This window comes from Phyllostomus discolor, chromosome 5 (genome assembly GCF_004126475.2).
Source record: "Phyllostomus discolor isolate MPI-MPIP mPhyDis1 chromosome 5, mPhyDis1.pri.v3, whole genome shotgun sequence".
NCBI classification, from domain to species: domain Eukaryota; kingdom Metazoa; phylum Chordata; class Mammalia; order Chiroptera; family Phyllostomidae; genus Phyllostomus; species Phyllostomus discolor.
Genome location: NC_040907.2, coordinates 127,425,832 through 127,453,337, shown reverse-complemented (window position 1 = coordinate 127,453,337; position 27,506 = coordinate 127,425,832). Strand labels below are relative to the sequence as shown.

Sequence of the window (27,506 nt, the reverse complement as noted above, 5' to 3'; positions counted from 1 at the left end):
ATTTGCTGTTCCACTGACTTATGCATTCATTGGTTAATTCTTTTGTGTGCCCTAACCCAGGACTGAACCTACAACTTCGGTGTATTGGGAGGATGCTCTTAACCAAATGAGCTACCTTGCCAGGGCCTTAACCCATCTTTGAAAATGATTTTATGATGAATTGGCTCTCAATTCTTTGGATTACTACTTCAGAGGAAGTTTAGGAAGTTCGTTGAGTGCATGAATAAATGACCAGACCCTGCTGAATTCTAGTTCTACACCAAGCTTGTGAGTTTGGCGCTTCCTTTCAGAATGGACAAAATTATCGAGAATACACGTATCACGAAACTTTTTATGATAATCTAAAGGAGGGGTCCCCAAACCTGCGGCTGTTGACCGATACCGGTCCGTGGCCTGTTAGGAACCGGGCCGCACAGCAGGAAGTGGGTGGCGGACAAGCAAGCGAACTAGTCCCCAGTGCCAAAAATGTTAGGGACCGATGATCTAAAGCATCGAAAAGGAGCCACTAAAAAGCAACTACAAGTCTGTATTTATCAGGCCAGGCGGAGCAAGAATCTGGCCCGTGTTTGAATACAAAGCCAACCTTTGTGGTTCCTTCCAGTTTTAGCCTACTGCTCACACCCGCTAGTTCAGAGGCAGAGGAGTCCATTCACCAAACGCAGGGACCGTGAACAACTGGAGCGTACGAACTACCACGTGCGGCTCCGCCTCCCTAGGGCTTTCTTTTTCCGGGGGAAATGCTTTGCTACCGGAAGTGACGAAGGCTGGGTGGACCAAAGGATTAGGGCTCTCTCTTCCTCTCCACGCGGTGGTCGAGATCAGTAGGCCTACACAGCTTGTGCTGAATGATGCCGGGGAAACTCCTTAGTGACACGGATTTGGAATCAGACGCAGCCATGGGAAAAATGGAGACACCGCGAAAACAAAATGAGAAGGTACCCCCGAGGGCGGAGGGACTTGGGGCAAGGCAGGAAGGGGAAGCCGGGGCGCTGAGAGGCTAGCGGCCCCGGCGTGGGATTGCTTGGAGCGCGGCTCGGGCCAGGTTTGTCCGGAGATCCGTGTGGGTCTTGGCCAAAGGGCGTCTGGGGGTGGTGTCCTCCATGGGCGGTGGGCGCTCCACAGAGCTCCGGGAGCCCCCCAGCCAGGGCTGGGAGAGATCGGAACTGAAGGGAGCGCCAGGTATCCCACGTGGTCCCGGAGTCTAGGTGCCCCACCGCAGGTGCACAGAGTTCGATGTTCACGGCTAGGCCCCACGTTCTGACTCAAGCTCAGACCTAACTCCCGGCGAGTCGCGTGCGCGGAGGAGAATTTTAAGTCAAGTTAAGGTAGGTAGGGACTGACGCCTTAGACTAGACTGCACACGTGCGCGGCGTAAGCAGTGACATTTTGACCCTATTTCCGGTAAGCGGCACTTAGAAAATGAAGCAGTTCAGTGCCTCTTAATGTTTATCGGCCAGATTACCCATTGAAATGTAAAGCTCTGTCGTGGTGCTAACTGGACACCATGTTTTTGAGATAGCCCAGCAGAGTGCAGGAGTCTCTTCGCTTTGACAGCTGTCTGCCTCCTTGCTGTTGCTTCTTTAAATAGTGATTTCACTGTGACTGAGTCCGTTCTGAGATAAGGTAGGTGGGAACAAAAATTGCCCCTGAACTTGTGTTGTATATGACTTTTCTTGCTGTTTCTGGGTCTTTTTGATGGGAAGTTAACAACTGCAGTATTTTGGCCTTGTAGGAAGCCGAGGGACCACAGACTTGTCTTTACGGGTGGGGAGGACATTTCACCGGCTTTACCTGCTCTGCATTAGTGAACTTGTCCAGTTGTGAAGTGCTCAAATTAGAAGGGACATGACTAAACTCTATTATATTACAAAAGGGACCACCGGGATGGGAAATCCACTCTTATTTGATGGAACCAGGTGATGAAAGAGCTGAAGTCCTGGGGGGAAAGGGAGACCAGGATTCTTTTCAGGTGTCTGAAGGTTGGTCACCTGGGAGAGATTACTCTCATTCATGAGTTGAGAGCAGAGACCAGGCTTGAAGTTTTAGGGAGGCAGATTACAGCTCAATGTAATAGTCTCTGTACTTCTGGGATTCTGTTGGGGCTGTCAGGAGGTTTTAACAGGCTACACCATCTAATTGTTTTTCAGTAATATTAAGTAATTAAGCTTTCAGTAATATGAAAAGTTGGAAGTCAGACATTTCTGGTAGGAGCCATACATAGTCTGCTTTGGTTTTGAGGTTTCACTCGTTCCATGTCCTTGTAACTTGTGCTTCCCCTTTCCCCCTTCTTCTTTAAATTAGATGCATCTTTTTAAACTTATTTATTTTCAGAGAGAGGGGAAGGGAGGGAGAAGGAGGAGGAGAGAAACATTGATATGCGAGAGATACATTGATCGGTTGCGTGTTGCACACCCCCAACTGGGGACCCAGCCAGCAACCCAGGCATGTGCCTGACTGGGAATAGAACCGGCGGCCTTTGGGTTCTCAGGCCAGTACTCAATCCACTGAGCCACACCAACCACGGCAGATTCATCTTTTTTATATGTGTGTTGATAGATTGTGAGTTTTTACAGCTTTTTGGTACAGGAAGTGTCTCTGTAAATTCTTTTGCACTTGTGAGATGGTCAAGACAGATACTGTGAATCCTTGTTTTACCTGTACAGGAACTCTAGGGAAGAAAAGTCTGTCTAGCATCTACCATCTGTGGACATATATGGCCTTATTTCTCTTACCAGAATTAAACTGTACTTGATCACTTGCTATAGTGTATTTAGTTTAGAGCCTGTTGCAGCATCCCATGAGCCACCTCAAATCCTTTGTGAAAATTTGATTGTACTTGTTTGACCACCATGAATTGAGTACTTAGAGGCATTCTCTTCTAAGCTAATGGCATTATTGATATATCGATATTATCTCCATATAGCTAAGAAATAGTACTAAAAACATGTTGTTTGATTTTTGCCTTATTGCAAGGCTAAAGTACAAATGTTGAAAAATGCCCCCAAATTGTGTTCTTCATAACTGTGTGATTTGGAAGTAATCTAGAATTGATGTATTATACAAATTTATCAGATGCTTTGTTTAGTGTTTATATTTTCTTAATTGATTTTTTTTTTAGAAAGGTAGAAAAGAGAAGCCAAAATCTAATAAGACTGAAAAGGCAGCAGAAGAAATGGAAGAAGCTGTTTCCCCAAAAGTTAAAAAAGTTAAAAAGAAAGCAGGACTCTCTGAGGTTGACATGAATTCTCCTAAATCCAAAAAGGAAAAAATTAAAGAGGAGCCATCTCAAGATGATGTAATTTCTCCTAAAATCAAAAGTGTAAAAAAACCCAAAGAGCCCATGGAAAAGAAAGATATTTCTTCTAAAACCAAAAAAGTTAAAAAAAACGAGGAGCCCTCTGAAGAAGAATTAGGTACTCCTAAGCCCAAAAGGATGAAGAAAGAAAAAGAAATGAATGGAGAAATTGGGGAGAAAAGCTCCAAACTAAAGAATGGATTCTCTTTTTCTGGACCTGACTCTAACTCCAATGGAGCTGTCAGTGAAGAAAGTAACAGTGAGCTGGAGCAGGTAAGGTTTGGCTGTGTAGAATGTATCTCATCGTAGTCAAGATCTCAAGGAGGGTTTTCAGTGTTGAGGGAGAGGGGAAGAATTAGGGGGGAAGGTATAGAGAATAAGAAGCATAATTGGTAGGCACAAAACAGCCAGGGGGAGGTTAGGAATAGTATAGGAAGCAGAAGCCAAAGAACTGATATGCACAACCCATGGACTTGAACTAAGGGGTAGGTGGTACTCAAGGGCAGGGGCCTTGCAGGTAGGGGGATAAAGGGGAGACAAAACTTGGGAAAACCATAATAGTGTAATCAATGAAATATACTTTAAAAAAGATAAATAAGTAGGTAATTGCTATATATTATATAGTCAAGGGAGGAAATTTGATTTGTTGGCTGATAATGGAGTCCTTTGTCTGCCTCCGTTTGGAGTAAACACATCTGTCTAAGTTTGGGGAAAATCTTAGACAAGATTTTTCCAAACAAGGTTATCTTATTTGCAAGTCAGAAATCAACAAATATAAGGATATAATCATGCAAATAGGCCCTGGCTTCCCTCTGAGGGGTTTCACCAATAAATCACAGTTAAGTAGGACCACTAAGTCTCTTTGTTTAGGCCATTTACTAACTTGACTTGAACGGGATGATTAAATAAATCTGTCCACTTGGAAGCCAGTACTGGCAGCTTTCAAAAACACAGCAAAGAAAAACCCTAACTCTAATAAACAACTTTCTGTTTGATGTAGATCTTGATCAACATTTAAGAATTTTTTTGACTATAAAAAATAATATGTGATTCAGAGAATTTAGGAGATTTAGAAATTTATTTTTAAAAAGTTTCCCCCCAAAAATTAAAATTAAAGAAGGTTCCCTAAAATTTCTGCACTCAGTAATTTGGTGAATGTTAAACGTTTTCAGGTACAGAAGTAGCCTATTGAATTTTGATACTTCCTTGCTGTACTTTTTATATGTGGAACTTTTTTTTGTCAGATTAGGATTGTACTATATGCAATCTTGTATCCAGACTTTTCCATTTTTATATAAGCATTTCCCACACTTTAATTTTTTTCTTTTAATCCTCACCTGAGGGCATGTTTGTTTATTAATTTTAGAGAGAGGAAGGAGGGTGGAGAGAGAGATCAGTGTGAGAAAGAAATATTAGTTGGTTGCTCCCATAGGTGCCCTACCAGGGATTGAACCCATAGCCTTTGGTGCATGGGACGACGCTTCAACCAATTGAGCTACCCAGCCAGTGCACCCCCATTTTTATAAGATATTTAATTTATTTTAATTCTTTTATTATTAAATAAAAATATTAAATCTTAATGGTTATGTTATGCATCATATACATGTTTAGAGATTCACATGATTATTTCTTTACTCGACATTCAGATTTTTTACTAACAAGTGATGTCACTGTTTGCTCCGTGTTTCCTGTGGATGCACATGAGCAATGTCGCTGTGGAAAGGGCTAATGACCTTGTAACAGTGCATCCGTTTGGAATAGCAGCGGGATAGTTCTTAGTGGAGACTGCATCTGCCTTCACTAGCCATGTATTGGGTGTGTGTTTAGCATATATTTGCTACAGATTTTCCTTTTAGGTTTTTATAGATTATTTCCTTTTTCAGATCTTGATTTACCTACCAAGAATTGTATGTTTTTTTGGTCAATTGAGAAGAGGTATTTTAGAATACGTTCTTTACTTTCCTTTTTTTCAGAAATCTTCTATATATTAACCTGTAGGGGTAAATTATTGATTTCTTTCTGTGGCCCTTTACTTGACAGGAAATAACTGTGGAACAAAAAGAAGGTGCTTTCTCTAATTTCCCCATATCTGAAGAGACCATTAAACTTCTCAAAGGTAATGTTCTTAAAAATATTGAGTAAATTTGGACATGTTATTTGGAAGCACTCTGCTGTTTTTGTTGGGATGAACTATGATACATGTTTCTTTTTTAAGATTTTAAAAAGTCTTTATTGTATTTTTCATTACCATTTAGTCCTCTTATACCACCTCCCCTCTTTTAATATTTTATTTTAGAGAGAGGGGAAGGGAAGGAGAGAGGGAGAGAAACATCAATGTGTGGTTGCCTCTCGTGTACCCCCTACTGGGGACCTGGCCACAGCCCAGGCATGCGCCCTGATTGGGAATCGAACCAGCGACCCTTTGATGTGCAGGCCCATGCTAAATCTACTGAGCTACACCAGCCAGGGCCATTAGTTGATTCTTGTATGATCCCTGACAGGGGATCAAACCCACAACCCTGATGTATCAGGACGACGCTCTAACCACCTAGCTACCTGGCCAGGGCTCTCCCATTTCATGAGGCATCTCTAGGTTAATCATACCAACCTGGCTTAGAATTCATCTTAGCAGTGTGCCTGTGAATGAGCTATAGGTGGTCATAGATGCTCAACTAGGTGTTTTCTGAGCCAGGTGTGGCACAGTTTGGACTTTGCCCCAAAGCACCTGATATTCAGGCTTATATTGACCTGTGGGTGAGATTTCATGACAAGTGACTTAATCTCTTAAAATAGTAAACACTTAGGCAATTTGGTGCTTTAAAATTTGTTGATATTTTTTAGTTAAGTTGATTCTTCACTTCCAGAAGATATTTGAACCTGAATTTATAATGTTGATCAGAAGGTAGAATATCCCCTCCATTATGGCTGATAACACAGTTAACTTGTTTACAGCTCGTGGGGTGACCTTCCTGTTTCCTATACAAGCAAAGACGTTTCACCATGTGTATAGCGGAAAAGATTTAATTGCACAGGCACGGACAGGAACTGGGAAGACATTCTCCTTTGCCATCCCTTTGATTGAGAAGCTTCTGGGAGAATTGCAAGACCGGAAGAGAGGCCGTGCTCCTCAGGTAACTCATCTCTTTAATGCAGACCTCAGGGGCTCCAAATCCGCACAGGAGAAAACATCTCCTGGGTATTGTTTACACATGCTACTGTTCGTTATTGGGTTCTCCTTAAAGCCTTTTTGAGTATTGAAAGTGTTGGCCACTAGTCCTATATATTTAAACATTGTAATCCATCCCATGGTTGTAGTCACCTGTATTATTTGTTAGTGCTCATCAGGTTCCTTTCAAACTATTAAGTGTCCCTGGGGCTCACAGTTTTGATCAAGTGTCTTTTTTTTGGCCATTTTTGCTTTTAATAGAGATGCATGAATAGAAGGAGAGGCCAAGCTTCCCTCCCTCACTGAAATGCATGTTGCCCAATCACGTGTTTTTGTAGTTGCTGTTAACAACTACAGCAGTAAATGAACTGTTCTGGCACCTAGTGTGTCATCAGTCAATACTTGCTGGATGAGCATATTGGGTTGTTCACCTTAAATCATACTGGTGTCATGTTGTTACTCTATCAGAGGATCTGTAGTGGTTTTGTATTGTGCACCCTGTCGGGTTGAACTCAGGCTATTCCAGGGTTCAAAGCCCCTCGTCATGCTGGCCCTGTCTACCTTGTCTGACTCCTGATTCTACTTCAGATTCTCTGTGGCATAGAGGTTCAGAGCACAGGTTTGGGGCCTGGCTCTGAATTTAAATCTGGGCTTGGCCTCTTCTTAGCCTTTGGTTTTAGAAATCTGTTTGTGTATTGACTTTTGGGTAAGACGGAGGCGTAAGTAGACACACTGTGCCTCCTCGCACAACCAAGATAGGGACAACAACAATTTAGAAACAGAATAACAACCAGAATTGACAGAAAATTGAACTTTATAGAAGTCAGACAACCAAGGAGTTGAAATGGACACATTCATCCAGACCAGTAGGAGGGGTGGAGTCCAGCGCCTGAGTGGAGAGGGGTCGTGGCACAAAGAGTAGTGGGACCGGGAGCGTAAGGCATCCCGGGCATGCAAGACTGCAGTGGGTGGCAGACCCCGGGTGCAGGGTGGCAACCAGCAGACCCAGTGAGGCAGTGATTGTGAAGCAAGGCATTGTGTGCAACCCAGTGTCCCAGTGCCGGGAAATAGAGCCTCAGGGCACTGATTAAAAACACTTGTGGGGGTTGAGGCACAGGGAGAGACTCCCAGCCTCACAGGAGACTTTGTAGGAGAGACCCACGGGGTCCTAGAATGTACACAAGCCCACCCACACGGGAATCAGCACCAGAAAGGCTCCATTTGCTTGAGGGAAGTGGTGGAAGGGAATGAAGTCTGATGAAAAGCAGAGTAAGCACCATTGTTCCCTCTCAGACCCCGCCCCCACATACAGTGTCAAAACCCAGGGACTGGGTTGCCCTGCTCTGGTGAACACCTAAGGCTCTGCCCTTCATATGTAACAGGCACAGCAAGACAAAAAAAAAATGGCCCAAACGGAAGAACAGATCAAAGCTCCACAGCAAATACAACTAAGCAACCAAGAGATAGCCAACCTATCAGATGCACAGTTCAAAGCACTGGTGATCAGGATGCTCACAGAATTGGTTGAATTTGGTCACAAATTAGATGAAAAAATGAAGGCTATGCTAAGTGAAATGAAGGAAAATGCACAGGGAAGCAATAGTGATGGGAAGAAAACTGGAACTCAGATCAATGGAGTGGACCAGAAGGAAGAAAGAAACAACCAAACAGAAAAGAATGAAGAAACAAGAATTCCAAAAAATGAGGAGAGGCTTAGGAGCCTCCGGGACATCTTTAAACGTTCCAACATCCGAATTATGGGGGTGCCAAAAGGGGAAGAGGAAGAGCAACAAGTGGAAAAGTTATTTGAAGAAATAATAAAGGAGAACTTCCCCTTTCTGGCAAAGGAAATAGACTTCCAGGAAGTCCAGGAAGCTCAGAGAGTCCCAAAGAAGTTGGACCCATGAAGGAACACACCAAGGCACATCATAATTACATTAGCCAAGGTAAAAATGAAGGAGAGAATCCTAGAAGCAGCCAGAGATAAGGGGACAGTTACCTACAAAGGAGTTCCCATCAGACTGTCATCTGATTTCTCCAAAGAGACCTTACAGGCAAGAAGGGTCTGGAAAGAAGAATTCCAAGTCATGAAAGGCAAGAACCTACATCCAAGATTGCTCTACCCAGCAAAGCTTTCATTTAGAATGGAAGGGCAGATAAAGTGCTTCTCAGATAAGGTCAAGTTAAAGGAGTTCATCATCACCAAACCCTTATTATATGAAATGTTAAAGGGGCTTATCTAAGAAAAACAAGATAAAAAATATGAATAGTAAAATGATAGCAAACTCACAATTATTAACAATCATGCCTAAAACAAAAACAAACTAAGCAAATAACTAGAACAGGAATAGTACCACAGAAATGGAGATCACATGGAGGGTTAGCGACAGGGGAGTGGGAGAAGGACAGAGGGTATAGAGAGTAAGTAGCCTAGATGGTAGGTAGAAAATAGAGGGAGGGCAAGAGTAGTATGGGAAATGTAGAAGCTAAAGAACTTATGACACATGGACATGAACTAAAGGGGGGGAATGTGGGTGGGAGAGGGTGTACAGGGTGGAGGGGAATGAAGTGGGGTAATGGGACAACTGTAATAGCATAATCAAAATATATTTTAAAAATCTCTTATAGATATCACTGTAATTGTATGATACAATTGTATTACAGATGAATAACTTGTGAGAATTAAATGAGAATAATGCATATTAAGCATTTAGTAGAACCTGAGACACAGTAAAAGCACAAGTATTAGCTAATGTTATCAGCAGTATTGCTCCTTGCTGAAGTTGTTTCTTCCCTGGCATGCTGTTCTTTAAACACTAGCAGCACCATGAAACTTTCCCCAGTTCCTTCAGCCTGCTCTGTGCAGCCCTCCTGGAGCACCATGCTTTGGATACCTACTTTTCTTCTGAGTGATAAGGTCATAATCTTTTCTTCTGTGTAGGTTTGTCAGGGACTGTACTGTATGATCCTTCCACTTACACAGCATATTACAAAGCACATAATAGGTGTTTTGAAAATACTGGTTAGGATGAGGTGGACCTTCTGGTGAATTCCAAATGTGTTAAGAAACAAATACTTGCATAATGCTATGAATTCAGTTTAGTTTTAGTTTTTGTTTGTTTATTTGTTTGTTTTCAGGTACTGGTTCTTGCACCCACAAGGGAATTGGCAAACCAAGTAAGCAAAGACTTCATTGACATCACAAAAAAGTTGGCAGTGGCTTGTTTTTATGGTGGAACTCCCTATGGAGGTCAAAGTAAGTAAATCCAAAATTGAGGGAAGGAAGATGCCATTTGCTGTTGGATGCCCTGGCTGGATCCAACCTTGGCATCTGGCTTTTCCTGGTCTAGTCATTCTGGTGGTTTTCTTTGTTGTTTGGTTTAAAGATGGTCAGTAGCATGGTACTGCATGATGCTGTTCAAGTCCATTCCTAGGACTTTTGTGGTATCTGTGTTTATCTAAAGGCTGCAAAGTCACTGGACTCAAGGACCCTTGGAACTAGAAAGTCAGAATTCAAGGTTACTCTTTTTATTTGTCCAGGACCTTGGGTCTCTGCCTGTTCTTGCTTCCTTCAATTTTTTAAAATTATTTATTTATTTTTTTTGCAGGCTTTCTTTTCTCTCGGCCCAAGGGCCAAATGTTACGACCTTTGGCTGTGGTATTGAATTACTTAGCAATTCAAGACCTTAAAGCTTTATATGCAGAGCAGATACATAATTCAGGAAGGGATTCAAGGAATTAAAAAAGTCTTAGCATTGGCACACAAGGCTTAGTTCCTTTCAGCTTTGGTGGAATGAATATAGGCTTTGGCATCAGAAGGACCTGAGTTTGAATCTAGGCTGCTCACAGAGTAGCTGTGTGATTTCAAGTTCAAGTTGCCTGATTTTTCTGTTCTTGAGTTTGTTCATGTCTGAAATAGCATTGCTCAACTCACCCTCTTGCAGTGAGGACTGAATTGGGCGGTGTGTGTGGAGTGCCTTGTGTCCCGACGCTGCAGTAGCAGCTCCATAAAAAGTTGCATTATTGCCATCTCATCCCAGTTATATTGAACCCTTTTTCCCCCAAATGTCTCTATATCTTCTTAAAATACTTGCCCTTCTAACTTGTCTCATCCTCTTTAAATTTTGACCTCATAAAAAGTTTCTTTTGCTTTAAGATTCTTGCGCTGGCTGGTGTGGCTCAGTGGATTGAGCATCTGCCTATGAACTGAGAGGTCACCGGTTCGATTCCCAGTCAGGGCACATGCCTGGGTTGCAGGCCCAGTCCCCAATTGGGGACATGCAAGAAGTAATTAATCAATATATCACACATTGATGTTTCTCTCCCTCTCTCTAAAATTAAGTAAATAAAATCTTTTAAAACTATTAGCTGTTATTTTTTAAATTTTATTTATTTATTTTTAGAGACTGGAAGGGAGGGAGAAAGAGAGAGAGAGAAACATCAGTCTGTGGTTGCCTCTCATATGACCCCCACTGGAGATCTGGCCCGCAACCCAGGCATGTGCCCTGACTGGGAATTGAACCTGCGGTTCCTTGGTTCACAGCCTGTGTTCAGTCCACTGAGCTACACCAGCTAGGGCTAAGTAAATAAAATCTTAATGACAACAAAAAAAGATTCTTACTCTCACTTTGTGAGACCTTGATATTTCCACGAGCTAAGGAAGCCATTTCATTCCTGCTACTACCATCCCCACTGGTATATTTTTCTATTATGTCACATAATACACTGGACTGTCACTTAGATGTTTTTCCCACTAGATTATGGAGTATCTTGGTATCTTTCTCTTTAATACATAGTATATTATATTGTAGTTAGTAAATATTTTAGAATAAAAATTATTAATTGGTACCCCAGCCTGTAGAGGACTTAACAACCCAGCATATCTTATCATTATGTTCTTCATAGTTGAACGTATGCGGAATGGGATTGACATCCTGGTTGGGACACCAGGTCGTATCAAAGACCACTTGCAGAATGGCAAGCTAGATCTCACCAAACTCAAGCATGTCGTCTTGGATGAAGTTGACCAGATGTTGGATATGGGGTTTGCTGATCAAGTGGAAGAGATTTTAAGTGTGGCATACAAGAAAGGTAAACTCCCAAGTTCAAGGAATTGATGAAAGGGATCAGAAGGGTTGGTGATTAAGTGGTTTTCTAAAAGTTAAACAAAGCTTAAAGAAATTAGGAAGTGACTTATTTTATTCAGGAACTCTTGAATTAAACATAAATCGTGATGTATCACAAATATGGGAAATGGGAGCGAGTAAAGAGAAAAATTTCATATCTACCAGTATGGTGTACTTGACTTTTGTATATTTCTTCCTGACTTTGTGCTGCTGTGTGTAAGTGTGGGTGCGTGCATTAACATGGCCTTACTGAACATATTAAAACTTGGCATAATATAGTCCATGAAGTAGTTGTGCCATGATTTAATTCCACCTATGTATTTTAATTTTTAGGTGATATAAATAATTATTCTTACAGGCAGAGGCATTTTTGTGCAGATAGCTTCCTTTCCTACCACAGTTATTTGGAGTTAGTTCTTCAGGACAGATTTCCAGAAGTGAAATTACCAAGTTGAAAGATAGGAATAGTTCATGCTCCTCAATATACATTGTCAAGTTGCTCTCTAAAAGGATTGTACCAGCTTATACTGCCATTTGAAATATATGAAAATGCCATGAATTGGTGTTTTCCAGTTGGTAGGATTTGTTATAGTGGACAAGTTCCCCTTGTGGTTCGTAAAGGCCACTGGTCAGAAAGCAAGGTAAGTTTAGAATGCTTTTGCTATTTTAAGAGTCCTTGACATAAATTATTTAGGCAGTATTTCTTTGACCGTTGGGAACCTCTGTTTTTCATTTTTGCGTCTTCAGTGCCTGGCTTGGCCTAGTGGTTGCTGTAGAGTGTTAATGGACCCAGGAAGAATCGGGTGAGGTGGAATACTCTGTAGGTTTGTTTGGGTTATTCATACTAACTTTTTTTCCCCCAAAAGATTCAGAAGACAATCCCCAAACACTGCTCTTTTCTGCAACTTGCCCTCATTGGGTATTTAATGTTGCTAAGAAATACATGAAATCTACATATGAGCAGGTGGACCTGATTGGTAAAAAGACTCAGAAAGCTGCAATAACTGTGGAGGTAAATGATTTATTTGGTTGCTGGAATTAGTAATAAATTGTGTGTTATTTTTTTTTCTCTTGATAGTTTTTTTTTTAAAGATTTTATTTATTTATTTTTGGGGGGGAGGGAGGGAAGGGGGGAGAGAGAGAGAGAGAGAGAGAGAGAGAGAAATCAATGCTGGGGGTTATGGCCTGCAACCCAGGAATGTATCCTGGGACACTTTGGTTCCCAGCCCGCGCTCAATCCCCTGAGCTACGCCAGCCAGGGCTTTGATAGTTTTAAGACTAGCAAATTTCTATGTAAATACTAGATCCATGTGAAAAGCCAAGTAAAGATATATTTGTTTGATTTGTAGATGATATCTGTGTTTTCTGAATTTCATCATAATTTCCCTAATTTCAGAATCTTTTGAAACCTAAATCTGTCTGAATTATCTAAACAGAAATTGCCCCCAGACATGGACATTAAACACTAGAGAGTGGTGGAAAAATCTGGTGCTTTGTGTTGAAGCTGTTTTTCATCTTAGAGTCTGGTACCTACACAAACTCACTGCACCCATGGAATAGACATGTACAGTAACTGACTACCGATTGCATTTTTAAACAAATCCTTACCTGAGGGTATGCTTACTGATTTGAGAGAGAGAGCAAGAAAACATCAATGTGAGAGAGAAACATCGATCACTTGCCTCATGCATGCACCCGGACAGCATTGAACCCGCAGCCTTTTTGGTGCACAGGACAATGCTCCAACCAACTGAGCCGCCCAGCCAGGGCCGGATTGCATTTTTAAAGGAGGGGAGGACAAAACATACAGAAACTTTTCTCTTGTCAGTTATTTGGTTTCCTGCAGGACTCTAAATGATATTTCTTTTCCTACATTTTCATGATTAGGTCAGAAAATAAAGAAGTCATGTGCTCTTTGGAGAAAGAGGAAGGGCTCTCTGCTTTCATGGTTTAGTTTTTTCTCTAAACAGTGAGTCTGCTCTAGGCCAACTTAAACAACTGCTTCCAGTACCATTAGTGGTGAGCAAGTAATTTCAGGTTCCAGCTGAGAGTTGTGAAATTTTTCTTTTTCTCACCTCTCCTTTAAGCATCTGGCTGTCAAGTGCCACTGGACTCAGAGAGCAGCAGTTATTGGGGACGTGATCCGAGTGTACAGTGGTTTTCACGGGCGTACCATCGTCTTCTGTGAGACCAAGAAAGAAGCCCAGGAGTTGTCTCAGAATGTCTCCATAAGGCAGGTGGGTCCTTCCTCTTCCTTTTCTTTAGGGAGGGAGAGTCTTTTATTTTAATTTTTTTAGTTTTATTGATTTTTTTTTGAGGGAGAGAAGCATCGATTTGTTGTTCCACTTACTTATGCATTTATTGTTTACTCTTGTATGTGCCCTGTCTAGGTGTTGAACCACAACCTTGTGTATCGGGACAACACTCTAACCAACTGAGCTACCTGGCCAGGGAAGGGGGAAGCATCTTTTAATTGATAGAGTGTACATGTTAGAGCTCACCTAATCTGTCAGTCTCATTTCTGAGATGAGGAAAAGGTGGCTCAAACCCAAGGTTCCACCAGCAATATAGATTTGATCATTTTTAAACAAAAAATAAATTTTACCATCTTAACCATTAAAATAATTTTTAGAAAATGTTTCTTTATTTATTTTTAGAGAGGGAAGGGAGGGAGAAAGAGAGGGAGAGAGGAACATCAATGTGTGGTTGCTGGGGGCTATGGCTTGCAACCCAGGCATGTGCTCTGACTGGGAATTGAACCTGCGACACTTTGGTTCACAGTCCGCACTCAATCCACTGAGCTACACCAGACAGGTCAACTTTTTTTTTTTTTTTTAAGAGTATTACTTATTGATTGATTGAGGGCAACTTTTTTTTTAAGAGTATTACTTATTGATTGACTGATAGAGAGAGAGAGAGAGAGAAACATTGATTTGTTATTCCATTTACTTACACGTTTGTTGGTTGCTTTTTGTACATGGCCTGACCAGGGATTGAATCTGCAGCCTTAGCACATCGGGGTGATGCTCCAACCAACTGAGCTATCCAGCCAGGGCCAGATTTGATCACTCTTTTCTAGTGTGCTATACCTTGTTAATATAGTTGATTTAATAACCAAGGAATGGAAATAGTTTTGAGGCTTGTCCATGAAAGACACATGTTTTCTTTCCTCTTTGTATTATTTTTAGCAGAAGTCTCACCAAAATATGAATGTCTTCTATAGGCCTCATTGGTGAAGTACCCTTATTGTTGTATCTGGTATTCTTAAGCTAGCTTATTTCTTTGGCAGGATGCCCAGTCACTACATGGAGACATTCCACAGAAGCAAAGGGAAATCACCCTGAAAGGTTTTAGAAATGGTGACTTTGGAGTTTTGGTTGCAACCAATGTTGCTGCACGAGGGTTAGACATCCCTGAGGTTGACCTGGTTGTACAAAGTTCTCCACCAAAGGTAAGTGTTTTATGTTTTGTTGTTTCTTTTGGGTACTAAACCAAAATAGAAGTTGTATTGTTTACTTTCGTGTGATTAATAATAGCTGTTTCTTGAGTGCTAGGGGTGGTTTTAAAATTGATTGTGAGGCCGTCCCCTCAGAACTGGCAATTGAGTGCAAGCCTGGTCACTGGTCAGAGGCTGGAATGATAATCTCTAGTTAAAGGCTGAGTCCTGGAAGACTTCGTGGAAGTCATGCAGTTTTGAACTGGACTTTGAACATGGGTATGACTTAGATGGGGTGGAAGTGGGAGGGATAAACTTAGGAGCTAGAGGATAGAGAAGGGACTAAGTCCTGTAGTTAACAGCCTTCGTTGTTGAAGCTGCTAGGGTTTGTGGGGGTGGGAAGGGAACCTCTCAGGGAGGGCCCGCAGGCATAGTTCATGTGGTGTGCACAGTACTTGTCACATGAGATCTGGTCTGTAGGAGCCTGTCTATATCACTTCAAGTGTGAAGACCCTATAACTTTCCCAAAATTGGCAAATCTGGCAGGATTAAATGTTGTTTACAATGATGGAAAAATGCCTGATAACTATGAAATCACCACTTCTTACTGTAAGAAGTCCCGTGTGTGGCATAGACATTGTTTAAATGAGCCTGCACACCTGTCCATCCAATACAATAGCCACAGCCAGGTGTAGCTGCTGAACACTTGAAATGCAGCTCACCTGAACTGATGTGTGTTATAAATGCAAAACACACGTTGGAATGTCTTTTATTTTAAACTTTCTATTATGCACATTGGACTTTGAAAACGTGAAAAAATAATGCAAAATACTGCATTTGATAACTTTTTGAAATAGATAACATCAGACTTCCGGTCAAGAAGGCATAGGTGGATGCACTGTACCTCCATGCACAACCAAGATAGGGACAACAACAATTTAGAAACACAATAACATCCAGAAATGACAGAAAATTGATCTGAATGGAAGTCAGACAACCAAGAAGTTGAACTAGACCCCTGCATCCAGACCAGTAGGAGGGGCAGAGACAAGCAGCCAGGCGCCGGTTGGGTTGTGGTGTGGAGAGCAGAGAGCAATGGGACCGGCACATAAGACATCCGGGGGCAAGTAAGGCCTCCAGGGCACACAGGACTGCAGCAGGTGGACCCTGAGTGTGCAGGTGGCAGCTGGCAGACCCAGTGAGGCGGCCATAGTAAAGCAAGGCAGGGCGAGCAACCCAGGATCACAGCGCTGGGAAATAGAGTCTTGGGACACTGACTGAGGACATCTGTGGGAATTGAGGCGCGCGGAGAGACACCCATCCTCACAGGGAAGATCCTTGGAGGGTCCCATGGTGTGCACAAGCCCACCCACATGGGAATTGGCACTAGGAGGGCCTAGTTTGCTTGGGAGAAGCAGCAGAGGGGACTAAGGTTCCACGGAGAATAGAGCAATCACCATTGTTCCCTCTCGACCCCGCCCCCACATACAACGTCACAACCCAGTGACTGGGGTGCCCTGCCCTGGTGAATATCTAAGACTCCGCCCTTTAATAGGTGCGACCAGACCCACCCCCCAAAAAAAAGATGGCTCAAACAGAAGAACAAATCAAAGCCCCAGAACTCATCCTTTTAAGTGACTGAGAGATAGCTAAACTATCAGATGCACAGTTCAAAACACTGGTGATCAGGACGCTCACAGAGTTGGTTGATTTTGGCCGCAAATTAGATGAACATGTGCAGGCTACAATAAGAGAAATGAAGAAAAATGCACAGGAAACCAATAGTAACGGGAAGGAAACTGGGACTCAAAACAATAGAGTGGACCAGAAGGAAGAAAGAAACAACCAAACAGGAAAGAATGGAGAAATACGAATTAAAAAAAAAAAACGAGAAGCTTAGGAACCTCCAGGACATCTTTAAACGTTCCAACATCCGAATTATAGGGGTACCAGAAGGAGAAGAGGAAAAGTCAGAAATTGAAAACTTATTTGAACAAATAATAAAGGAGAACTTCCCCATTCTGGCAAAGGAAATAGACTTCCAGGAAGTCCAGGAGCCCAGAAGCTGGACCCAAGAAGGAACACACCAAGGCATATCATAGTTACATTAGCCAAGGTAAAAACGAAGGAGAGAATCCTAGAAGCAGCAAGAGATAAGGGGACAGTAACCTACAAAGGAGTTCCCCTCAGACTGTCATCTGATTTCTCCAAAGAGACCTTACAGGCAAGAAGGGTCTGGAAAGAAGAATTCCAAGTCATGAAAGGCAAGAACCTACATCCAAGATTGCTCTACCCAGCAAAGCTTTCATTTAGAATGGAAGGGCAGATAAAGTGCTTCTCAGATAAGGTCAAGTTAAAGGGGTTCATTGTCACCAAACCCTTATTATATGAAATGTTAAAGGGACTTATCTAATAAAAGAAGATAAAAAACATATATAGTAAAAGGACAGCAAACTCACAATTATTAACAACCACACCTAAAACAAAACCAAAAGAAACTAAGCAAATAACTAGAACAGGAACAGAACCACAGAAATGGAGATCACATGGAGGGTTAGCAACAGGGGAGTGGGAGGAGGAGAGAGGGGGAAAAGGTACAGAAAATAAGTAGCCTAGATGGTAGGTAGAAAATAGAGGGAGGGCAAGAGTAGTATGGGAAATGTAGAAGCTAAAGAACTTATGACACATGGACATGAACTAAAGCGGGGGAATGTGGGTGGGAGAGGGTGTACAGGGTAGAGGGGAGTGAAGGGGGGAAATGGGACAACTGTAATAGCATAATCAATAAAATATAATAAAAAAATAGATAACATTGAAGTGACCAAACTGCTAGGTATGTTGAGTTAAATAAAATAATAAAATTAATTTAACCTTTATTTACTTTTATTTTACTTCTTAGTGTGGTTATAGAAAATTGCAGATTGAAATGGCGTATGATGGTTCTATTGGATAGCACTATTTATATGATGCTTTGTGCAGATTTGCCCACAGGCTAGGGACCACTGATCAAGAGGTTTTGAAAAATTGTCACAATTCCTTAATTGAGATGCTAGAGAACTTTTCCCCTCACAGCCCTGCATGTTTCTACCGCTCTTGCCTCTGTGTGGACTGCTCAGGTCTTTGTCTCTTTATGTTCATGTTGCTTATATTTTACTCCCATAGGATGTGGAATCCTACATTCATCGTTCTGGGCGGACAGGCAGAGCTGGAAGGACTGGAGTTTGCATCTGCTTCTATCAGCACAAGGAGGAGTATCAGTTAGCACAAGTGGAGCAAAAAGCGGTAAAACTGTTTTCTTAGCCTTGTTCAGCAAACGTTGGGCTCTATGTCAGCCTTTGATTTCTTCATTCAGTTTTTTTTTTTACTTGAAATGAGTTTCATTTCCAGCATGTGACCATGACTGAAAGCTTGTTGTTAGATATATGTTTTATACATTGTCCTATAATGTAAAGCCCATTTTGAAATAATTTTGCATTTGAAAGTAGTACATTTGTTTTCATATTTACAATTATAAGAGTTGTTTTATGTTAGAAAGGCAGTTTTCAGACAATGATAACATGAACACATCAGGTATGCTTACGCATAGATGAGAGAGTTATAGGAATTCTTCTGTGAGGAAATTCTCACAGTAGGTACTGCCTCTAGGAGGTGGGGCTACGTCTCCCCCCTTCTTCTTGAGGGACTGCGTGTGGTGACCGTGTGCAAAGACTAGACTGGGGGTGGTGGGCGGGGGAGACTCGACAGTGCAGAAAGTGGACAGACACTGCCTGGCCAGGGCATCATCATTAAGAAGCATGTACCCTTGATAGAAAGTGATGTGGTGGAACCCACCTCTGGCCTTCCTCCCCAAAATCCATGGCCCCAGTCTGAGCATGTGAAAAATATCAGACAGCCTAATGGAGGGACAGTCTACAAAGTACCTGGTCAGGGCTCCTTAAAACTGCCCAGGTCATAAAAAAGCAAGGAAAGACAGACTGTCAAGGGTCGGGGAGACTAAGGAGACATGATCGGTGGATGGAATGCAGTATCCTGGATTGGATATTGGAACAAAGGAAGGATATTAGTAGAAAAACTAGTAAAAATAAATGAAATCTGGAGCTCAGTTAGTAGTACAGTAACCACTGGGTTTCTTAGCTATGACAAACTGTCCTAACAGTAAGAAAACTTGGTGCATGGTATATAGGAACTCTCTGTAAATCTAAAATTGGTCTCAAATAAAAAGTTTATCTTATAAATAAATCTATAACAACTGTGATTGGAAAATATAAAAAATTACCAATCTCAGTGGAAACAGTTAATGACCACGTTGTACATTAAACTATGGTTCATTTTCTTGTAGGGAATTAAATTTAAACGAATAGGCGTTCCTTCTGCAACAGAGATAATAAAGGCTTCCAGCAAAGATGCCATCAGGTATGCTCCTGCCGCTGTTGTGGTCTGTTTCAGTGCTTGCTCTCATTACTGCATGTCTTTGCACAGTAATGAGGTTGGGCCTTTTAAAAACAAATTTTCTTTATTCATTAAAAAATTTTATTTATTCATTTTTAGAAAGAGGGGAGAGGAGGGAGAAACATCGACTGGTTGCCTCTCACACACCCCCAACTGGGGACATGGCTGGCAACCCAGGCATGTGCCCTGACCTGGAATCAGCTGGCAACCTGTAAGCCCTCAGGTCGGCAGTCAGTCCACTGAGCCACACTAGCCAGGGCGTTATTCATTATTTTTAACAATTTATAGCCCTCTTATTATTAAAACTCTCTGATGGTGCTGAAACAAAATTATGCAAAGTAGAAATCCTTGTTTTCTACTCATCCCTGCCTAATCCTATTATTCACTAGTAGAAACCACTATTTAATAGTTTGGTTTGCCCTGGCCGGTGTGGCTCAAGTGGTTGGAGCATTGTCCCTTAACTGAAGGGCAAGGGCACATACCTAGGTTATGGGTTCAATCCCCAATCCAGTCACAGGCTTGTGCAAACCTGTCAGTGTTTTTCATACTGATATTTCTCTATCTCCCTTCCTCTCCCTTCTCTCTCTAAAAAGCAATGCAAAAGTGTCCCCTGGTGAGGAAGTTTGGTTTGTCTTAGGCAGTTTAAGGAACTGTATCTTATATATGGTATAGGTGCTTCCCACCTGGAGACTAATTAGATTGGAACAGATTATAATCCAAATCTTCATTAATCCAGGCCCTCTCCTGAGAGGAATGAGAGTTCGTTATTTTAGTTATAGTAAATATCTAGGTAGAATTAGATTAACAGTGTTTGTCATTGGAGGTGCCATTGTCATTAGGGGCAAGGATATTTTTTTGTGTGTGGGATTGTTCTATGAATTGAAGGATATTTAACTGTTTATTTAGCATCCTGGCTGTTCAGTGTGTATCCCTGGGGGTGAGTGGGATTGGCATGAAAGGCCAAAAGGTCTTGTTTTTTGGGTGTCTCCCGCTTGGGACCAGAGTCTGAGCATCATTTTTAGAGCATTTTCCATAATTGCTTACAAATGTGTGACATACTTATTTTAAAAATCAACAGGGGGAGTTCATGTTCAAAAGAAATGCTGGATATTAGCATATTAATAACTTGGGAAAGTTATTATTGGAAAGACTGCAAATGGAAAGACTTCTAACTCAGCTTTTTTCAAGTTTATTTTAGCATGATTTTCTTTAAGCATCCTGCAAACAGGGTTTCCTGTGACACCTCGTAAGGAAATTTGGGGTTAGATGGCCAGGAAGGAGAAAAGAGATAAGGATGCTGGTGGTGCTGTGTGAAAGGTGGCCTTGAGAGGGGCGGGCCTGATGATAGTGAGTCCCTAATGAACATGTAGTCTCATAAAGTCCTGTATCATTTTCAGCATACTTTGGGAGTCTTTTTTTTTTTTTTTTTTTTTCAAAATGTAAATACCTGTAGTATCTTCTTACTCTAAAAGTAACATATGCTTATTATAAAATATATCATTTATTAACATCAGGTTTAATAGAAGGGCACTTCATTGTATCTCTTTCATGGTTCTTTAGTTTATATTGATACACATTTTAAAATTGCTTATACTTTTTTCTGTAACACTGTGATTAACATCTTAATATCTTATTTCCTTAGGATAAAACTCTTGGGGGGTTGGTAGTTAGAATTATTTAGATGTACTCAGAGAAATAGATTTATTACTACAGAAATGTGATGCTTGTATAACTGTAGCAAAAAGGTGTGTTAAACACACAGATTTGGTTTGAAAGTTACTGATTTGTCTTGAGATGTCTTGAAAATGAAATCTGTCTACTTCTTCTACCCTTCTGCTAACAAATATATTCTCCATCAAACCGTAGGCTCTTGGATTCTGTTCCTCCCACTGCTATTAGTCACTTCAAGCAGTCAGCTGAGAAACTGATAGAGGAGAAGGGAGCCGTGGAAGCCCTGGCGGCGGCACTGGCTCACATCTCAGGTGCCACATCCGTAGACCAGCGCTCCATGATCAACTCAGAAGCGGTAAGGGTCCCTATCAAATTTTGATGCTTGGCCCTGGCCAGGTAGCTCAGTTGCTTAGAGTATCGTCCCAACACATCAAGATTGTGGGTTCAGTCCCTGGTCAGGACACATATGAGAATCAGCCAATGAAAGCATAAGTAAGGAGAACAGCAAATCAATGTTTCTCTCTCAACTCCATGCATAAACAAGTCCATAGAGATGTAGAGTAGATGAGTGGTTGCCAGTGTACCAGAAAAGGGTAGGGGGGTGGCAGTGACTGCTGATGGGCATGGGGATTCTATTTAAGGTGATGGGATGTCCTGGAATTTTAGATAGTATTGATGGTTGCAGATTTTGTGAACATAGTAAAAACCCCTGAATGGTACACTTTAAAATGGTGAATTCTGTGGTTATGTGAATTACATCTCAAATTTAAAAAATTTTAAAATATATGCACACATACAAATATATATATAATTCATTCAGCCAGCATACGTAGAAAGTTTAGATGGTGTGTGCTTTTTAAAAAATTTTTGAGAGGATAGGTTCACATTTTGTTGTGAGGGATGATGTTGTATGATCCCCATACACTTTGCCTAGTTTGCCCCCATGGTAACAGTTTACAAAACTAGAATCTCACAGCGGGATTGTCAACATTGGCACAGTCCACCAGTCTCGTTCAGTGTTCTTCGGTTTTACTTGAACTTATTTGTGTGGGTGTGTGCGGTGGTATAGCCTTTTAGGGAGAACTTTTCCAGAGATATTTTAGGAACATGAGGGCAGGTGTTTTATCAGTTGTTTGTTTTAGAGACTAATTTTGTTGCCCTTTCTTTCATAGGGCTTTGTGACCATGATCTTGAAGTGCTCAATTGAAATGCCAAACATTAGTTATGCTTGGAAAGAATTGAAAGAGCAACTGGGTGAGGAGATTGATTCCAAAGTGAAGGGGATGGTCTTTCTCAAAGGAAAGCAGGTAAGGAAGCCTGGGACCTATTTTGTGACCTTGCTTTGTGGTTCTTCAGGTTTATGCGGGCCATGCAACACTGTACAGTAGCTTCTCCCTGATCTAGGGGATGCTGCATTTTTTGTTCTCTCTGTAGTTTTCTCTGGGTAGTGTCATCCATGACTCAGTTCCACTCAGTCATTGACAACTACCCCATCCGTGTCTCCAGCCTGAACCATCTGCATCCAGTGCTGGACTCGAAGATGCACCTGCTTCCCTGACATCTCCACTAAGATGGGGTTTATTAAGCAACTTAAAACAAGCATTCAATATCGAGTTCATAGTCTTTAATTCAAATTCAAATTTTAAAATCTTGCCTTCCAAAACTGGTGTTCTTTCTTCTGAGTCCTCTTCTCAGTTAATGGCCTGACCAGCACAGTAGTGCCAAGTACACCGTGCTTTCTAAGTACTTGCTGTACCCACTGTGTATGATACCTCTTTCCTGGTATGCTTTATGACTTGGCTTGGCCCTGTGTCTCCCTGGGGAGCTTTCCTGGCCATACAGCAGAGTTGGGGGCATCTTTATCTGTACTGCAGAGTTCTTAGGGCATACCTTCATTCAGGTAAATTTCAATAGCTGTGCTTGCTGGCTGAGAGCCTCAAGAACACTATAACCTATTTAAAGGCAAAGACTGTTTAGGTATCTCTATACCCCAGTGAGTCCTGGCATTGACTACTTAGTAAACACGTAAATGAAGATTCCTACAGATGACAAAATGTATCAGTATCTGGTGCTCCCTGTGGTTATAACTAGGTAAACTGGTGGGTGGAACGGGTGTTCCTCATAAAATATTGCAATTAATGACAACCAGTGGAGAGATGGGTGCCTGTGTCAGTTGCAGGGGTAGTTGGAATATAGTATTTGTGGAGACCAAAAGACAGAAAGACCTCTTTAGTTGGAGATGAAGTCTCTGCTTATTAAAGATAGTGTCCTGTATTTAATTTTTTAGAAAACTTTTTCATAGGAGGCTGAATTATGAAAAACTAGAAAATTAACCATAGATGGGGTTTTTTGTGTTTTTTTGTTTGTTTGTTTTGTTTTATTTTGTTTTGCCTTTACTGTGACCAGTTGTCACTCTTTTTGATGAAAGCCAGTGTATTTTAATGGTTTAAGACCATAGGTTTTGGAGCTATACTGTCCAGAATTGTAAAACCTACTCTATCAGCTGCAGGGCCTTAGACAAGTCAGTTGGCCTCTCCAGTCTTCTATTTCCTCAGCCATGAAAGTAGCTAATAGTTACTTTAAGATGAGCACAGTATGATAACCAAGAATGATCTCTAGTCAGTTCTAAATCGTTTTTGAGTTCTTTTGTTTTATATCTTTAGTTTTTTGCTATTATCCTTTGGGGAGGTACAACGTGATGGCCTTGGTCTAAAGTTTACCTAAAATTAGCCCTGGCTGGTGTAGCTCAGTGGAATGAGCATGGCTTGCGAACCAAAGAGTTGTCAGTTCAATTCCCAGTCAGGGCACATGCTTGGGTTGCAGGTCAGGTTCCCAGTAGGGTGTGTGAGAGGCAACCACACATTGATGTTTCTGTCCCTCTCTTTCTGCTTCTTTTCCCCTCTCTCTGAAAATGAATAAATAAAATCTTAAAAAACTAATAATAAAGTTTACCTAAAATTAGTACTTTTTTTTGACTCAATAATGACAAATTTATTACTTTCCACAGGTTCATTTCTAGAATGGACACTTATAAGAAAAAAGTCTAGTGTACTTCTAACCCTATACATTTAATTTTTTTTCATACATTTAAAATTTCTTCCTTAGCTACGTAATATTTGTCCCTTTCACAGTTTTCCTTTCCATTATTATCTTAGTAATAAGAAATATGAAAATTTAGTGAAAAGAACAAAAATGGAAATGAAAGACACAAGCATTTGAATAAATTGTTGGTGGCAAAATAACCATTTATAAGCAGCATTTGCTGATTATGTAATTTTAAAATATCAATGTGAAATGTGGAATTTTTAAAAAAACATACTATCTGGTCATTTAGAGTGTCACTTAATGTGCATTTTATAATTCTCGTCAAAGGCGAGTTAACTTGTATTTGTTTTGATTTCTAGGGCGTTTGCTTTGATGTCCGTACTGCCGCAGTAACAGAAATACAGGTATTCTTTTCTCTTGGAATCTGAAGTTAACACATCTAAATTGTAGAATGTTCATTATTGAAAATACTGAGTAATAGAAAGGGAAACAGCAGCTCTAGTTCTTTTACTAAAAGACAGTTACCAATTTCAGTATTTTTTTCTCCTAATGTTTTACTTTGATATATTTTGTTTTTCTTTCTATAGAGTTGTGAACCATATCCAGCCTTTCCCCCCTCCCATATATGTTATATGGGGTTTACATAAATACTTTTAATTTCTATGTGTTTTTAATTCAGTACTGCCGTGAGAAACGTGTTTGTACATGGTATATTTATTGTACGTGGTTGACAGCTTTGGGTACCCTATAGTAGTTGAATTGAGTAAATGATACTGTCATGATGATGCAGTATGAGGGTACTTCTTACAGTGAAACCCATTTTTCCACACTTCAGTGACTCTGGTTTTTGGGCCATGAAAGTTACTATTTTGGGCCAGTGACTTTTTAAGCACTGAGGTTATCAGTCTCGTTTTTCTCGTTGAGAAAGGGCAAAAATGTCTTTCTCCTGCCTTTTAAACCCAATTCAATTAAAAAAATCAAAGAGGTAAAAACAAAATCATCTCTCAACAGGAAAAATGGCATGATTCACGGCGCTGGCAACTCTCTGTGGCCACAGAGCAACCGGATCTGGAAGGACCACGGGAAGGGTACCGAAACTTCAGGGGACAGCGGGAAGGCAATCGAGGAGGTCACAGGGGGCAGCGGGAAGGAAACCGAAACTTCAGGGGACAGCGGGAAGGCAGTAGAAACTTCCGAGGACAGCGATCAGGAGGTGGTGGCAGGAATAACAGATTCCAAAACAAAGGCCAGAAACGGAGTTTTAGTAAAGCGTTTGGTCAGTAATTGAAGTAGGAAATGTATATGGCATAACAGAACTGTGTTTGGCTCCATGGAACTGAACCTTCTTTGCACACAAAGTTAAAAGCACATTGTGTTTCCTTTCTGACCATGCATCCAGGCCCATTTCTTCCAGACATAGGCTTCTTCCAAATTATTTCATCTGATGATTGTCATAACTTAATTGCCACTTTTGTATCAGGTTTTTCTTTGAAAGGGTATATGAATTCATTACGTTTTTATTCTAGTGCATTTTTCTATGGATTATAAGGTAAAATTAAGCTTGTATCTGCCTATACTTTTAAGTTGACCTGTCTTTATACTTAAAAGTATTTCTTAGTAGTGTTTTCCCCTACATACCTATGGGGAATGCCACAATCTCTGGAGAAGCACTTTGTTCTGTAATTGGCATTCCTCAGCCACCTGCCTAACAATTCCTCATGTGGGCCTATAACATGTCTTCTGAGAGTTAATACTGAGCAATGTTTTGAAGCAAGATTCAAACTTAGCTTGGATATAATAAAGCTTATGCCAGCATGTGCTGTAGATTTGGAGGGTGTGATGCATTTGAATAGGACACATGTGGATTAGCCATTGTTATGTGTGTGCATTTTGATACACTTTTAGCTTCTGATTATACGGTGGTTTTTGCTTCAGTGAATTCTTCACAGGTTTTATACATCTGCTTATCTATATATATAACAAAATATTTTAATAAAAACAAGTATATTTAAGGGATTCCAAATGTATGGGATAGCCCCATAACTTTCTTTGTAGCTAAGGAGGCTGGGTAAATGGGGCTTGATGATAACGTATTCCACTGCTTATTGGAAGAAACATTATTTGCCAGGAAGGAATTAAGGGAATTAGGGGGCAGAGATTTGCATTGCTGAAGAGTCCAAAAAAAAAAAAAAAAAACCACTGAAAATACTTTTCATATGTGAGAAGGAAGTATCTATTGAGAGCAAAGGGAAGAACAGGTGAAAGGTGCATGATAAAGGATTCTTTTAATGGTGAAAACTTACTGGTCATTAATGTTTCTGGAGGTTAACATCTAATAGGCAAGCTAAAATTTAGATAAAATGATCTGGTTTAGTTTCTCAAGGGCCTAGTTCCTGTAGCCACAGCATAGGAATTTTTATTAGACTGCTATTCCATTGGGAGGTTTTGGCTACTTAGGAAACTTGTCTTAAAAAACAAAAAACAAGCTATGTGGTTATTTTAAGCTGTTGTTCTGAGGGAACTGAAAAACTTGATGCAGCCTCTGGCCAGATAAGTCTCTGAGTTCTCAAATACTTCCCTGGAAACTTTCCGCATGGTCCAGGAGTTTAAGAGTGTCATAGTCTTCTCGCCTTAATTTCTAGAAATTCTGTACTGGGAATCTCAGGGAATAAACTATGGCGAGGGAAGCTAACCTACATGGCCTGTCTTGTTTTTATTTAATTAACTGAAATCTCTCTAGAACCTGGTTTCTCTCACTTGGTTGAATCTTTATCTCTGACTGCCTTTTCCTTGGTCACCTTGCAGTAAGGTGCTCAGATAGCCAACTCCGCTCTGATTGAAGCAACGTCCTCTTTCTAGTTGAACTTCAGTTCTGTCTTTGAATCCTGACTGGTGTTTTTCTGTTCTCAAAAATTCTCTTGGTTTTTATTCCTTGATCCATTTGTCAATGTTACCGCTTTTCTTCCTGTTCCTCTGGACTTCCCATCAAGCCACAGGGATTTAGGGGAAGGTGTTGGATCCCAGAGAACTAACTCATGTGCCTTGTGGATTTCAATTTGTTGATTCTGGTTTTGCTCCGGTACTGAGGATACTTTCATAACCACCAAATCATTTCAGTTTGGATGCAAATGGGCACTTTATCAAGCATGTAAAAGGACACAATACCTATCCCTCATTAAAACCTTTAGGTAGATTAGCATAAAGAAACATAATCTGGCCTAAATCAAAAGTAAGGGGGAGATTATTGGATATTTCCCTTTATACAACTTAATTTTAAGGAAAGCATATCTGTGGCTGTTACAATAAATGAAGCTAAAG

The 27,506-nt window shown here is 40.9% G+C and overlaps 1 protein-coding gene and 1 long non-coding RNA gene across 2 annotated transcripts; one reads left to right on the top strand and one right to left on the bottom strand.

The window, feature by feature from the left end:
- The first annotated feature begins 754 nt into the window (after nt 1-754).
- On the top strand, nt 755-26,673 carry DDX21 (DExD-box helicase 21). The gene is made up of 15 exons (XM_028512166.2): nt 755-935; nt 3,119-3,568; nt 5,336-5,411; nt 6,248-6,426; nt 9,600-9,717; nt 11,367-11,552; nt 12,454-12,599; nt 13,675-13,824; nt 14,877-15,038; nt 18,186-18,305; nt 19,363-19,436; nt 21,339-21,498; nt 22,316-22,450; nt 24,548-24,592; nt 25,200-26,673. The coding sequence occupies exons 1-15, from the start codon at nt 846-848 to the stop codon at nt 25,470-25,472; spliced, it is 2,364 nt and encodes a 787-aa protein (XP_028367967.1). The 5' UTR covers nt 755-845; the 3' UTR covers nt 25,473-26,673.
- On the bottom strand, nt 26,662-27,382 carry LOC118500820. Its single transcript, XR_004903405.1, has 2 exons — nt 27,054-27,382; nt 26,662-27,020 (listed from the first exon to the last, which is right to left on the bottom strand). It is a non-coding gene; the product is annotated as an uncharacterized LOC118500820 (long non-coding RNA).
- Nucleotides 27,383-27,506: the final 124 nt, after the last annotated feature.